The following is a 15,223-nucleotide window of genomic DNA, read 5'->3' on the forward strand; positions in this document are numbered from 1 at the left end:
CCTTGCACTGTTGGACCAGCTCTTGATATTTGGAGTTTCCTTTCATGGGCTTCGCTTCATCCTTCTTCCCATGGTACAGTTAGCTCAATCAGGATGACTTTTGAGCCTTTTCTGACCAAATCACGATGTCTAGCCTCAAAGAAGTTTGGACTACTTCGGGAAAGTGTAATTTCCTTCCCATTAATTTTATGTATAACGTGACATTATTATTGGTATTAAATCGGAGGTAAGCAACAACAAAAAAAAGTTCCAAGAGCTTAAAAGAACCGGAATTCTCCACCACTAATAGGTTCCGTGTTATGTTAACATACCTGTCAACAAATAACTTTTCGTTTTGGGAATAGGGCATGGTATAGTATAATCACTGCAGTGATTATACAAAAATACTAATAAGGAAGTACTACAAAAATACTACAATGAGGTTGGGCCACAAAAGGGTTCTGATGAAAACATTCCACTGTTGTCAAATATATATATATATATATATATATATATATATATGTTATATTTAAATTCCCCTTACAAAATAAGTTTCAAAATCATTCATCCATCCATTATCTGCGCCGCTTATCTTCACCAGCATCGCGGGGGTGCTGGAGCCCATCGCAGCAATCTTCGGGCAGTGGGCAGGGGGACACCCAGAACTGGCTGCAAGCCAGTCGAAGGACACACAGTGACAGACAACTTAATCACTCATTCACACCTAGGGACAATTTGAACCGGCCAATTAGCCTGACATGCATGTTTTTGGGATGTTGGATGAAACCGGAGTAAACCCATGAGGCACAGAGAGAACGTGCAAACCCTGAACTGGTTGCCAGCCAGTCGCAGGGCACACCGTGACGAACAACTCCATTGCTCATTGACACCTAGGGACAATCTGAACCGGCCTCGAGGCGTCGTTGCACTTTCTGGACTTATTTTTTACATATTACCTATGTTTTTTTTATTGATGTTCACCAAGTTTTGTGTATTCTTAGACAAAGCTAATTCTATTGGACCATGGTTATCCTTGAAGGGGGATTACAACTTGTAAAGCCCCTTCTTTTCCTCATGCTGAGGTTTTTGAGTTTTTCCTTGCCTGCATGTTGATTTAAGATCGGGGATGGAGGAATTGTGGCCTGTGCAGTCATTTGAGACATTTTGTGATTAAGGGCATCACAGATAAATGTGACTTGACTTTTGACACTGAAGCAGGAGCAACGCAATTAAAGCCACATGCCTGTCAATCACAACTGCTAATATTGATATTTTTAAAAGTCTGTGGTAGAAGTTGTTGTTAACATTTTAGGGAAGCGCTTATCTTAACATTAGTTCATCAATTAGTCCTTCCAAAATGGCGGCGCCCTGTACGGCTGCATCGGCTCGCTACAGTTTCTTACATTCTGGTTATGAAACCCAGTCTTCGACTCAGTTTTTGCCGGCGAACAAAGTCAACTCTAACTGCAGATTAACATACGATCGCAGTTTTTTGCTGGATATGATATCATCCAGGAATCCAGCGCTCTTTGCTACGACCACTGTGGAGTGTTTACTTAGCCTCGGAGTGCTACGTAAAAAAGTCCCATCGGCCTACAAAACAGCAAAGCGGAGTGGCAAGAGAAGGCGATGTGACCGGAGGAGGAAGCGAGGTTGTCGGGCCAGGCTAATAGCTAGGCTGAAAGCAAAACCCTTCAAAACGCCTCTCCCATCCATTTTCCTCTCCAACGTTCGCTCTCTGGACAATAAACTGGACCATTTACAAGTTGAACTTACATCGAACCGCGAGATGTCGAACTGCTGCGCTATAATTCTGACTGAGACATGGCTAAATTCATCTATCCCGGATGACGCTGTGAGCATTGTGGGGCTAACTGCATTCCGCGCTGATAGAAGCGGCCAACTCACTGGTAAGAGCAAGGGTGGCGGACTATGCATTTATACCAACAACAACTGGTGTAGAAATGCTAAGATAATCTCGAATCACTGCTCACGGGACATTGAACTTTTGACGGTGATTAGCAGACCCTTCTACCTCCTGAGGGACTTTACCGCTACTATCATTACCGCCGTGTACGTGCTCCCCAGCGTTAATACAAAGGAGGCAATGGACGTTCTCTACCAAACTGTGAATGAACTGCAGCATGCTTACACCGAATGCATTTTTATTGCTGCGGGGGGCATTGACCAGGCCAACATGAAAACAGTTCTCCTGCATTTACACCAGCATGTAGACTTTGCTACAAGAGGTAGGAACACATTGGACTTGGCCTACACAAATATCAGAGGAGCATAAAGAGCAGCCACCCGCCCCCACCTTGGCTCTTCAGATCACCTTTCTGTTATGCTAAATCCTGCATAAAAGCCCCTGCTGACCAGAGAAAAACCTACAGTGAAGCAGGTGAGGGTGTGGACTGAGGGGGCAATGGAGGCACTACAGGACTGCTTTGAATGCACAGATTGGGACATGTTTAAATCGGCTGCCACTTACAACAACAAAATAAACATAGATGAGTACACCATGTCTGTGTCAGCCTACATCAGTAAATGCACAGAGGACGTTAGCAACACCAAAACCATCTGCACCCGTGCCAATCAGAAGCCCTGGATGACTGCTGAGATACGCAAATTGCTAAAGGCACGGATCCTTGCCTTTAAATCTGGTGATGAGGGGGCACTGAGATCAACGAGGGCCAACCTGAACCGTGCTATTAGAATAGCAAAGCGATCGCACAGTCAAAAAATCCAGGACCTTTTCCTCAGCACAACCAACACCAGGGATATGTGGAAAGGCATTCAGGCCATCACCAGATACAAGCCAACCACCGCCCCAGTGGGGGACACTAGCATGGACTTCCTGAATGACCATAACAACTTCTTTGGGCGGTTCGAGGCACAAAATGGCACCCCTGCAGTGAAAGCGGTCCCACATCAGGACGAAAGAGCACTCCTCCTGGACTCAACTGACGCGAGGAAGACCCTTAGAAGGGTCAACACACGGAAGGCTCCAGGCCCTGACAACAATCCAGGGCGGGTCCTTAGGGAGTGCGCCGATCAGCTGGCTTGTGTCCTAACAGACATTTTCAACACCTCGCTAGACCAAGCCACGGTACCATCATGCTTCAAGGTTGCCACCATCATCCCAGTGCCAAAGAATCCCCAGATCTCATCATTGAACGATTACCGGCCCGTTGCACTGACTCCTATCATGAAGAAGTGCTTTGAGAGACTGGTTCAAGGGCACATCACCTCCAGTCTCCCCTCCTCACTCAACCCCTTTCAGTTTGCCTACCGGACAAACCGCTCCTCCGGGGATGCCATCTCCTCTGCGATTCACCTGAGCCTGACGCACCTAGAGTAGAAGAACACCCATGTGCGGATGCTGTTCCTGGACTTCAGTTCATCATTCAACACCATCATCCCAAAACACTTGGTAGACAAACAGACTCCTGGGCTTCAACACCCCCCCGCGGAACTGGCTGCTGGACTTCCTCGCTGACAGACCCCAGTCAGTGCGGATTGGTCAGAATAGAATAGAATAGAATAGAATATACCTTTATTGTCATTGTTACAAATGGGCTAACATATTGTGACAACGAAATTGGGCATGACACTCCAGTTTTACACATAGTGAGGGTATGAGCAAGAAGATAAAGGAACAGAGAAGATAATGTTATATATTAAGCTCCGATGTCATCACCCTCAGCACGGGCTCCCCCCATGGCTGTGTCCTGAGCCCCCTGCTGTTCACCCTGATGACACACGACTCCGTCCCCAGGTTAGCCACAAACCACATTGTGAAGTTTGCGGACGACACAACAATGGTGGGCCTCATCAGGGTCGACGACGACCTGGCCTACAGAGAGGAGGTGGAGCAGTTGGTGGGCTGGTGCAGAGACAACAGCCTGGTCCTGAATGTTGAGAAAAGTAAAGAGATCATCATCGACTTCAGGAAAAAAAAGCCCAAACATGCCCCACTTCTCATCAACAACAAGGCTGAGGAGGTTGTCAGCAGCACCAAGTTCCTAGGGGTGCACATCACAAACAAACTCACCTGGTCCGTGAACACTGCATCACTGGTTAAGATGGCACAGCGCCTGTACTTCCTGCGGAGGATGAGGAGAGCCCACCTGCCCCCACCCTCCCTCATCACATTCTACAGGGGCACCATAGAGAGTATCCTGACCAGCTGTATCTCTGTGTGGTGTGGAGGCTGCAGCGCTTCCGACTGGGGTAGTGTGAGGAGGGTGACGAGGACAGCAGAGAAAATCATCGGAACTTCTCTCCCCTTCATTCAGGACATTGGCCAGAACCGTTGCCTATCCCGAGCCAGGATCATCATTAGGGACCCCTCACACCCCCATCATGGACTGTTCACTCTGCTAGCCTCTGGGAAGAGGTACTGCAGTGTGCGGTGCAGGACCACCAGGTTCTGCAACAGCTTTGTCCCCCTGGCCATTAGACTGTTAAATGGTCAATCACACACATAGTAAGTCTACACTGCCGCTAATCTGTACATCTGTTTGTCTGTTTTGTTTTTTTGCACTACTAGGAGTTCTATATACCTAGCTACTCCTTTGCACATCTGTTCTCTTCTGCACTATCGTACTACAGTGTTATTGTTACTGTACAGTGACTTGTTTACCTGACTGCCCATTTTGCACATCTGGTTAGCTGCTACTCTTGCACTCTTTGCACTATTGTTTCATAACTATTTTGTATATTATTAGTACTTCAATACTCCAACTCAATACAACATTTTATTTATATCTGTACATTCAAGGAAACTGTGCGGGTCAGATGTATCAACATTTTGTTCTGTATACACGTGTACTAGAATGACAATAAAGTATATCTGAATCTGAATCAATTAAGTGTGTGTTTGTGATTGAGTGCATAAATACCACACTTAATTGGAAGGCTATGTGATTTGCTGTCAACATTAATCGGTCAATCTGGCTCTAAAACAGGAGTGCCTACACTTTTCAATTTACCTGTTTCATTGAAATTTTGATAAACATATTGTTTTAAGTTAAGTCATGTTGGTTTTCTTGACATTTTTATTTATTGACTATATATAAAAAAGGAAGCTATCCGAGCGCCAAGCAGGGAGGCATTTAGTACCAATGTTGTAAGTCTTAGGTATGACTCGGCCGGGGCTTGAACTAGCGACCTCCCAGTCACTTGCGTTGAAATTCTAAATTGCTGTTAAGTTTCAGGTCGCTATTAAAGAGGACAGTGTGTAATATTTAGTGCTTCCTAGTGGTACAAAAAAATCTTAGCATAAACAACAACATTGATGTGAATACTAGGTAAACATACATAATCTATTGTTACTTATTTTTTTTTTTAATTATAGGCCAAAAAAGTATTTTTCTTGAATAGTGGAATCGATACCTAAGGTCGCCGCCATTTTTGTCGGTCATCTTAGTACTTGCACTGGTTTTCGTGTGCATTAGACAATAGTGCCACGTTGTGGTCAGACATTACACACTGGGACTTTAAGTTTTGATCTACTGAGTTGCTGCCAGGCCAAATGCTTTCCCTGCACTGTTAGTTTTTGGTTTAAGTGAAAAGATTTGTCATGTTGAAAATTTATTCACTGCGTACTGTTTCAGAAAACTTTTAGAGTTTTACTTGAATTTCAAACAAATATCCTGTATATTTGTGAATTAGTAAAAATTTTGCAATGTTTTTACAGTAAATGAATATTAGCTCAAAATATCGGTTATCCTCCTCCTAATTCCAATAGTTGGTATCAGATCTAAACACCTATATCGGTCAAAACTTAAGTAGCAGTGTTCATTTTACCTCTAAAAAGTGATGGGTGATTAACTTACGGTACAACATCTCTACATGGACTGTTGCGTTTGTAGAATGACTTACAAAAAGAGGATTTTGCTTTTTACGGGACTCGCATGCTCAAAAATCTACGGGTCCCGACAGAGATCTATGGGTCCCCAAAATTTAGTGTTATCGAGGTTGAAATTGTAAATCGGCGACAAATATATAATATAAATCTATATATTAATTCGGTTTTAATCATCACAGTTTATTGGTAATACAAATCAGTTATCACTTCAAGATTTTTCAGTTCACAAAAATATTGTACATTAGATGAAATAATATTGCTGAAATATTAGTCTATATATTCATGCACTTTTAATCATAACAATTAATTGGTAACACAAAGAAGTTATCACTTCAGATTTTTCAGTTAATATATTCTTCGTGGTTTGCTGTCCCGCCACAGTTGTAATGCCTTCTCAAGGTCCAATCCATTATCATCCTCCTCATAGAGTCACCAGAAATATAATTTAGTCCATTTTGGCAGAAAAGTCCTTTACTTGCTAGGAGTATTCTTTTGTTTATTATCTTTCGTCGAATCGTTCGTTTCAACACACGTGTTTTCCTTGCCTTCGCGATCTTCCGAAGAATTTCTTCGCCGTTTTTTCGTGCCGGAATAATTGCAATAATATATTTTCTTATTCAAATTATTGATTCATTTTCTCCATTAAATTATTTTTGGTAATGGACTGATTAAAAGGATAACCACAAACCTGTCTTTTTTCATTTTCTATTTTTTCTTAACTTCTCTATACAACACATAATTCGTAATATAATGCATCAAAGCAAGTGAGCCGTTCTTTAATGAGATGAGCTAAAAAAGCCGGTTCTCTAAAAAGAGACGGACTTTCACTATACAACTCGAACTCGTTTGACTTGATTGATTTGCTGTTTTGTGATAGTCTGTCGTATACCGGATGGTACCAATAATTGACAAATTTGCGTTTTTCCGTACAGATTTTCTTGTACGTCTTAAAATGCATAATAAACATACTTTGTACAGCAAAAACGTACAGGTTGACAGGTATGCATACTTAACCTTCACTCAACGACAACCACCACAGCAAAGACGAAATCTCGAAGCAACAAGATCTCGTTTACAGAGATCGGCGTGCAGACGTAAACTCGAACCACAAGACCAAAACAACAATGGCGGATCTGCCTGACGAAAAGTTTGGAGTGCGGTAAATCTTTGTTTAAAAAAAAAGTAATCGGGTAATAATGACAATTTTGTGTCAAATAAGTTGCGTCCTGGGGACGCGGGCAAACAAATAAACTGAAGTAGTATTTGCTGTATACTATTTCGTTATTAGAATGTTTTTATCTGGGATACCAACAGTTTATTCACCAGTATATCAGAACAGATTCACTGTATTTATGTTGATTTTATTATCATCATGTTGGTGCTTACATTATTTTCAGAATTCCAATTTTTCCTTACCTTGTTGGTCCTGGCCTTTTGGAGACGTAGCGTAGCTGCGTCTAAAAAGATGAGGTGTCGTGGGGGTTTTTGCCACAAGAGCTGCAGGATTTTTCTGTACAGGAGTCTTGAAGTTGGCCTCCTGGTTGGGACAAAGCCCCTCTTGGTCGTCTGAATCAGAGATGTTGCCTTCTTTGGCGGACACTCGTGTGGTCAAAATTTGGAACCAGTCGAGATCCACCTGGCCCAGCTCTGTAATTAGAAATAACATGAAATAAGTTAAAGTAGAAGTGAAGCAGGGGTGTTCAAACTTTTTTAGAGATTGGACCAGATTTGGTAAATTAAAAATGTGTGAGGGCCGACTATTTAGTTTGGCGTTCTTTGAAGAGTGTTTAATAAATTCTTTTTCTGAGAAATGTTTGCAATGCTTGGCGGTCAGCGTTACAACCTCTCGTAGCGTGCCTTTGTGGCATTTATTTTGTGCCATTAAAACAGCTTCCAGTTGCTTTACCTTCTCAGTGTTTTCTTTTCCTGTCAGCAATAGATGTCAACAGATTATCGGCCGGGAATATCATTGGAACGGATATCGACTTTTAATTTTTTATTTTATTTTTTTATTTAGCGGGCCGGTATTTAAGCCTAAAATACAGCCGAGGCGTTCGCTCCCTCACTCCTCCTCCCCTTCTCTCTCGCGACCCACCCTGCGCCTTCTGATTGAATAAGCGCTTTGCTCCCGTCCTCCTTCCTCCCTACCCAGTGCCTTCTGATTGGATAAGCCAGTGTTTTTCCAACCTTTTTTGAGCCAGGGCATGTTTGTATTTTAAATTGGACCATTTCACGGCACAACACTAATCAAAATTGTTGTAAAATGACACTGAACAGTATGTTTAATTACAATATAATTCATAAAACCCCCAGTTTTTACTGCACAGACACTAGAAAGTGACCTAATATTTGCAGAAAATGATGAATTAATGTTCTATAAAATTTAAAAAAGTGACATTGGATGTTTTTTCACGGCACACCTGACGATCTCTCACGGCACACTAGTGTGTTGCGCCACAGTGGTTGAAAATCACTGGGATAAGTAATCAAAAACCTGGCGGGCCACATATTCATCTTATGACAGAGGCCCCGAACCAGTAAAAGAATAGGCGGGACTATGGACATGCCTGCCACAGTGTGATTGAATTAAGTTTACCCACAAATAGAATTTATGTGTCAATATCAAGATTTGAATTTCGCTTTTCAAATAAACATGGTTTAATAATTGTATGCTAAGGTATATCGTCAGTTGGTTACCAAACAGGCAATCACCAGACAACAAATATTTCAAAATGTAATGGGTCATTTGGAGCCACGCTATTTAAATTAACATACAGTCGATTAAACTTTGTGTTTTTTTGGGGTCACACTACATTGGCAGAGAATGTTGCTCATTTCAAGCGTTACTTTTATTATTTGACGATTGCATGCACTCAATGACGTTTTAAAAAAACTGTTTACCGTTCCAAATTTCTTCTGTGATATAGTCAAACATGTTTCCAGAACTGAACTCCACCCAAAAAAATACTTTGGTCCAGTTTGACCAACCTGAAAAGAGACAGGAAAAATGCATAGTTGCCATAATTAATAATATGAATGAATATAATTCTTCCGTCATTTAAGAGCCTGAAAATCTGTTTCGAACATGACATAAAGCAGCAGAAACTGACTCTACTTACCAGAACAACGTTGATCCTTTAAACATTTATGCTAGCTTATTTTACAGCGAACAAATGACCCGCTCATTGCCGGAAACCGGAACTTCATATATTGTGACTTCAAAACAAGACTCAGTTTAAGGTATATTTGGTGCAAAGGAAACTTGAATCAGAGGAATGGAGTGTACAGTATTTAAACCTTTTAGAGCCAAGGCGAATTTTCATACCTTTTTTTAAGGCAAACGTCCTTCGAAATGTTTGCTCTAGTTTCATCTTGTTATTGTTTTTAATCTGAAAACATGGGTGTAAGCATCCCGATAGATAGATAGATAGATAGATAGATAGATAGATAGATAGATAGATAGATAGAGAGATAGAGAGAGAGAGAGAGAGAGAGAGAGAGAGAGAGATAGATACTTTGTTCATCCCCGAAGGGAAATTCACATTTCCAGCAGCATCCCTGAGCTAGCACTGCATCATAGTATTTCTGCAGTAGTATTTTTGTAGTTTTTTTCCTTTAGTAGTTTTTTTAAGTCTATTTGTAGCATTACTGTAGTTGTGTTTTTGTAGTATTTCTTTACTTTTGTTTATTAGTATTTTCATAGAATATAGTTTGTGGTATTATTTTCATAATATTCATGTAGCAGTATTTTGGTATTTCTATAGAAGAATTTTTGGTTATATATTTGTAGTGTTACTGTTGTACTTTTTGTAATATTCGGACAGCAGGAGAAGGAAGCGGAAAGAGGCAAGAGCTGAACAGCCTGAGGAGGAAGTTCAAGGAGGCGTGGGAGGAGGAGGAGGAGGGTCCCCTAGCAGAAATGCGTAACGTCCTCCGCAAGAAGTTCATGACTTTGAGGAGATCTGATTGGCACAGGAGAAGGAGAAAAGAGCGGGCCAGAGAGACTGCTGCCTTTATTCCGAATCCCTTTGGGTTCAGAAAGCAGTTACTTTGGAAGAAGCGGAGTGCCCAGCTTACCTGCCCCAAAGAGAAGATTGACCTCCATCTGGGAGAAACCTTTTGTGACAGGTCCAGAGAGCAAGATCCGGGCCACTGCCAACACCTGGTCAATAAGCCTGGACCAACTCTGGACATTGATGAAAAGAAGCCAAGCCGGAAAGAGATCCAGCAAGTGAACAAAAAGGCCAAAGCTAGCTCAGCCCAAGGACCAATTGGGGTAGCTTACAGGGTTTACAACAACTGCCCTCAGCTACTCCACAGGCTCTGAAAAATTCTGAAGATCATATGGAGAAGGGGAAAGTTGGCGCAACAGTGGCGGTTTGAAGAAGGGGTGCGGATTCTAAAGGAGTAAGAGTCGAAGTATATCGACTAGTTCAGAAACATTTCATTGCTCAGTGTTGAGGGGAAGATATACCTTCTGAGTAATTCGTACATCGACACCTCGACCCAGAGTGTTTGGAGCACACAGGCTTGGTCATGTAACTAATCTGGGAAGCCCGGGAGAACAAGGGAGACGTAGTGGTGTCAAGTCAAGTCATGTTTAATTGTATAGCCCTGCACAGACCATAGATTATTGCAAACCACAGACTATTGTGACACCATCTAAAATCAGGGTAATGTGATCAAACTTCCTTGTCTCAATTAAAAGCCTCGCTGCAGCATTTTGTACCAGCTGAAGGCTCTTAATTTTGGACTTCGGGAGAGTGGAGAGTAGTGCATTACAGTAATGGAGACGGGAGGTAACAAACGCATAAATTGTAATCCCCGCATCCAACTGAGACAGCATAGGGCGAATTTTAGCAATGTTACTAAGGTGGAAAAAAGCTGTTCTAGAAATATTTTAATGTGTGTTTGAAAGGACAGATCGGGGTCAAATATGACACCTAAATTTTTGACTGGTGTCACTCTGGGTGATATTAGATTTGTCAATGTTCAGAGCAGTTTTTTAGAACAAGTCACGGAATTTAGATGGAAGAAGAAATAACATTTCGGTCTTTTCAGAGTTAAGGCGCAAGAAGTTGAGTGACTTGCGAATAATATCACCTAATGGAAGCATGTAAATGCTGAAAAGAAGAGGCCAAGTACTGAACCCTGCAGAACACCACAGGTAACACTAAAGGGCTCAGATGTCATTTCACCATATTTAACAAAGTGTGTCCTATCTGAGAGGCAGGATCTGAACCATAGGAGGATGGTTCCTGAGAGACCAATCCATTTTTCCAACCATTCTAGTAAGATATTATGGTCCACAGTGTCAAAAGCAGCACTAAGGTCCAGCAGCAACAAGAGTGATGAAGCGCCGGAGTCCATTGCCAATAAAAGATAATTTGTTACCTTGATCAGCGCTGTCTCAGTAGAGTGGTTAGCCCTGAATCCTGATTGCATTGATTCAAAGAGATTGTTCTCGGATATAAAATCCTTCAGCAGCTGTGTAACAACTTTTTCAAGTACTTTATAAAGATAATTACATAAACTTTCTGGATCAAGGTTGGGTCATTTCAGTGTAGGTTTAATATCAGCGGACTTAAAAGCCGCTGGAACTCCACCTGAGGAGAGTGATAATGATAGTGAGTGATAATATTTAGAACTGAAGGTCCAGGCACCCCAAAAAAAAACCTTTAATCAGCGAACCCGCAATCGGGTCATATAGGCAAGTAGTCGGTTTGGCATTGGGGCTGGACCTTACAAATGCCTATTGGTCCATACCCCACAAACTGGTTGAGGACATCCTTCGCTGGCACTAAGTCTGGTGTTTTCTAGCCACCCATCAAGGCTTTCATGGACGATCTCACAGTGACAACAGCTCATGTCCATTGCATGGGTTGGAAATGGTGGCTACCTGGGCACGCATGTGCTCCAAACCAGAAAAATCCAGATATCTGGTATTGAAGAAATAAAGGTCACTAACAAGTTCTACTTCCCACTTGGGAAAATACCATTGATAACTGAGAAACCAGTGAAGAGCCTGGGGAAAGTGTTTGATTGCAGCCTAAAAGCACGGCAAGCATCTATGCTACCAACCTTAAACAAGAAGCCTGGCGAGCCACAGTGAACAAGTCAGACTTCCCTGGCAAGTCCAAGGCCTGTATCTTGAAACAGGGCATCCTCCCACTGATCATCTGGCCCCTTCTGATCGATGAGGTTCCATTTTCTACCATGGAGGGCTTCGATAAAGAAGTCAACAGGTTTCTACAGAAACAGCTGGGCCTACCTTGAAGCATCAGCAGCATTGCCCTGTATGGCCAGAACAACAGGCTGGAGATCCCCATCACCAGCCTGAATGAAGAGTTTAATGTTACCCGTGCAAGGGTGGAGCTGCAATACACAGAGTCACAGGATCCAAAGGTCTCTCAGGCTGGGATCGAGGTGAGAATGGCCATGGCACAGGTCACTGGTGGGGGACAGTGACTCATGGAAGAGCTGGTCTGGGTAGCAGCACAAAACCTAGCGACAACAAAGTGCAGGGGAATGTCCGAAATCACTGAATACGGCAACAAGGTGCCTGGAGAGGATGGAAGCATGCTGAATTGCAAAGTCTCTTGTGCAGAGTTGTGGAAAGCCAAGCCCCATCAAATACGATTCCTGATCCAGGCTGTCTACGATGAACTACGCAGGCCATCCAACCTGTTTGGCAGGGGGTGGGTTGTGGAGTCACCAGCCTGCAACATCTGCTCTAAAAGGGGAACTCTGGAGCATACAGCAGAGAAAATAATCGGGACTACACTTCCCTCCATTCAGGACATTGGCCAGAAGCACTGCCTATCCCATGCAAAAAACATTACCGGGGACCCCTCTCACCCCCATCATGGACTGTTCACTCTGCTAGCCTCTGGGAAGAGGTACTGCAGTGTGCGGTGCAGGACCACCAGGCTCCGCAATAGTCTAGTCCCCCTGGCCATTAGACTGTTAAATGGTCAATCTAACATATAGTTAACTTAAATCTAAACGGCTGCTAATCTGACTTTTGCACTACTGGCAGTTTTTTTTTTATAGCTTGCCACTCCTTGCACATTGCTCTCTGCACTATTGTAATTACAGCGTTATTGTTACAGTGTTAATGTTACTGTGTACCTGACTTGTTAACCTGTCTGCCCATATTGCACATCTGGTTAGCTACTCTTCTTGCACTATCGGCACTATGGTAAAATACTACACGTAGCCAAAATACAATACCACATTATTTATATCTGTACATTCAAGGAAACTGTTGGGGGTCAGATGCATCGACATTTCGTTCTGTATACACGTGTACTAGAATGACAATAAAGTAGATCTGAATCTGAATATCCTAACCTGTTGCGTGAAGGCCCTGGGCAAGGGGGCACTAACATTGGTGCCATGACCAAGTCCTGAAGGCCATAGAGAACACCCTTAGCTGTAGTATCGGCCAATGCTAGCATCTCTGCCCATTGAAGAACTCCATCGCTTTCAGCTGGGGAGAAACCACCATTATCTGCCAAAGCGACCTCACCTGGCTTGCTAATAACAGCAAAAGACTGGGATAACAGCAAAAGGCAGCAAAAGTTGGAAGTTGACCTGTGGAAGCAAATTAAATTCCAATGATTATTTTCCACCACAACACCGTGGTCTGATGTGCTGCCTTCAGGCAGATTGTCCTCCTTGAACCCACTGTACCATGGGAAGACCACATTGAGGGGGTCAATAAGAGAAATAGAACAAAAAATGCTGAGTTAGAAGAGGAGGGCCGGTGCAACGGGTGGAAAGCACGATGTGAGCCAATCGATTTGGGATGCAAAGAGGTACGCTGGCCAGACCCACTCACATGGCTTACAACATCTTGGGTATCACAGGGGCCAACAAGCAAAGGGTCATTAAGGGGGTCACAGAGGCAGCAGGGGTTGCCTCAAGTTGGCTATGGCTAGAAAGGTGAACCATGGGTGAAGTAGCGTTTCCTGGACACAAGTTAGGGTCTGATCAACCCCAGCTGGGTTGTCCGGGTGAGCATGTTGGATGTTAAAAATATCCAAAACACTAACATCACTGATGATGTGTCCTGGTTACACCAGTCAGTTTCCATACTTATATCTTTCTAGCGATTCCTTTTTCAATATTACGGTAGTTGTATTTTGGTTGGAATATTTCTGTGTTAGTATTCTTTAATGATAGTACTACAGCAGTAGTATTTGACTTGTATTTCTCAAGAATGAAGACAAAATAATATGTTGGGTCCCTGTTTTAAGGAACTTAGTTTGATATTTAGTCTTTTAGAAATTTTGTAGTAGTTTTGTAGTACTGTAGTACACTGACATGTGTTGCGACATATCGGTTGGGTTGAGTGAAGGGGCTGGGCATCCCATCCTCCTTTTCAATCTACCAGAAAGAGCCAAGAATGCAAGAATGTTAGTGTGTTCTTGACTCTAGCCACCTCCCACTAGGGGGTTATGGCTCCAGTATATAGATACAATACAGTACAAAAACTGACCATTTTTTGTTTAATGGGCCAGATGAAAAAGCCTGACGGGCCGCTTGTGGCCTGCAGGCCGTAGTTTCCCCACCAATGCTCTTGGCCTTCAGGACCCCCAAACACTGAACCTAAAATAGCCTTTACTTTTATCACTAGTGTGCCACTGCCCACTAGTTTTTTAGGTGTAACTAGTACCTTTAGGAGTAATCATTTGTACCTGTAAAAAATGTACACCTAAAATCCCAACTTGTAATATTTGACAACTGATGGCACTGTGTTGTCTGGTGTGAGCGAAGGCAAGTGCACAAAGCACAGCGTAGCAACAGGATGTCAGACAAACGTGGCACCAACCTAAGTATGGAATCCACTATGTAAAAGAAATACACATTTCTAGACCTTTATACTTTATAGAAAATTAACATTAGTAGGGTCGCAGGGGTGCTGGAGCCCATCCCAGCTATCTTCGGGCAGTGGGCAGGGGACACTCTAAACTGGTTGCCAGGCAGTCACATGGCACACAGCGACAGACAATTTGCTCGCTCATTCACACCTAGGGACAATTTAGACCGGCCAATTTACCTGACATGCATGTTTTTTTGGAATGTGGGAGGAAACTGGAGTGCCCAGAGGAAACCCACGCAAGCACAGGGAGAACATGCAAATTCCACACAGGAGATTTGATATCATGACCTCAGAACTGTGCCGCACACACGCTAACCACTACGCCGCCGTGCTGCCCAGAATTCAAATCCATCCATCCATTATCTGCACCGCTTATCCTCAGAAGGGTTGCGGGGGTGCTGGAGCCCATCCCAGCTATCTTCAGGCAGTGGGCAGGGGACACCATGAACTGGTTGCCAGCCAAACGCAGGGCACACAGGGACAAA

The 15,223-nt window shown here is 43.1% G+C and overlaps 1 protein-coding gene and 3 pseudogenes across 4 annotated transcripts in view; 3 read left to right on the forward strand and 1 right to left on the reverse strand.

Annotated features, from left to right (window-relative positions):
- brca2 (BRCA2 DNA repair associated) overlaps positions 1–9,237 on the reverse strand; it is a 91,926-nt gene extending 82,689 nt beyond the window's left edge. For 3 of the 4 annotated variants that reach the window (XM_088345741.1, XM_088345742.1, XM_088345740.1), the window contains exons 1-3: positions 9,177–9,237; positions 8,753–8,839; positions 7,268–7,498 (exon numbers count right to left, since the gene is read on the reverse strand). In XM_088345741.1, coding sequence (XP_088201867.1) covers positions 7,268–7,498; positions 8,753–8,839; positions 9,177–9,222 — 364 coding nt within the window. In that variant the 5' untranslated portion in view covers positions 9,223–9,237. Of the gene's footprint in view, positions 1–7,267; positions 7,499–8,752; positions 8,840–8,970; positions 9,051–9,176 lie in introns of those variants that run through there. The other variant, XM_088345744.1, reaches the window with a different exon arrangement.
- Positions 9,238–9,248: 11 nt separating this feature from the next.
- On the forward strand, positions 9,249–11,102 carry LOC148357447 (uncharacterized; annotated as a pseudogene).
- A 497-nt stretch (positions 11,103–11,599) lies between these two features.
- Positions 11,600–13,272, forward strand: LOC148357448 (uncharacterized; annotated as a pseudogene).
- Positions 12,403–13,802, forward strand: LOC148357449 (uncharacterized; annotated as a pseudogene).
- The last annotated feature ends 1,421 nt before the right edge of the window (positions 13,803–15,223 follow it).

This window comes from Urocampus carinirostris, chromosome 10 (assembly GCF_059441175.1).
Source record: "Urocampus carinirostris isolate Australia breed hairy pipefish chromosome 10, RoL_Ucar_1.0, whole genome shotgun sequence".
NCBI lineage: Eukaryota > Metazoa > Chordata > Actinopteri > Syngnathiformes > Syngnathidae > Urocampus > Urocampus carinirostris.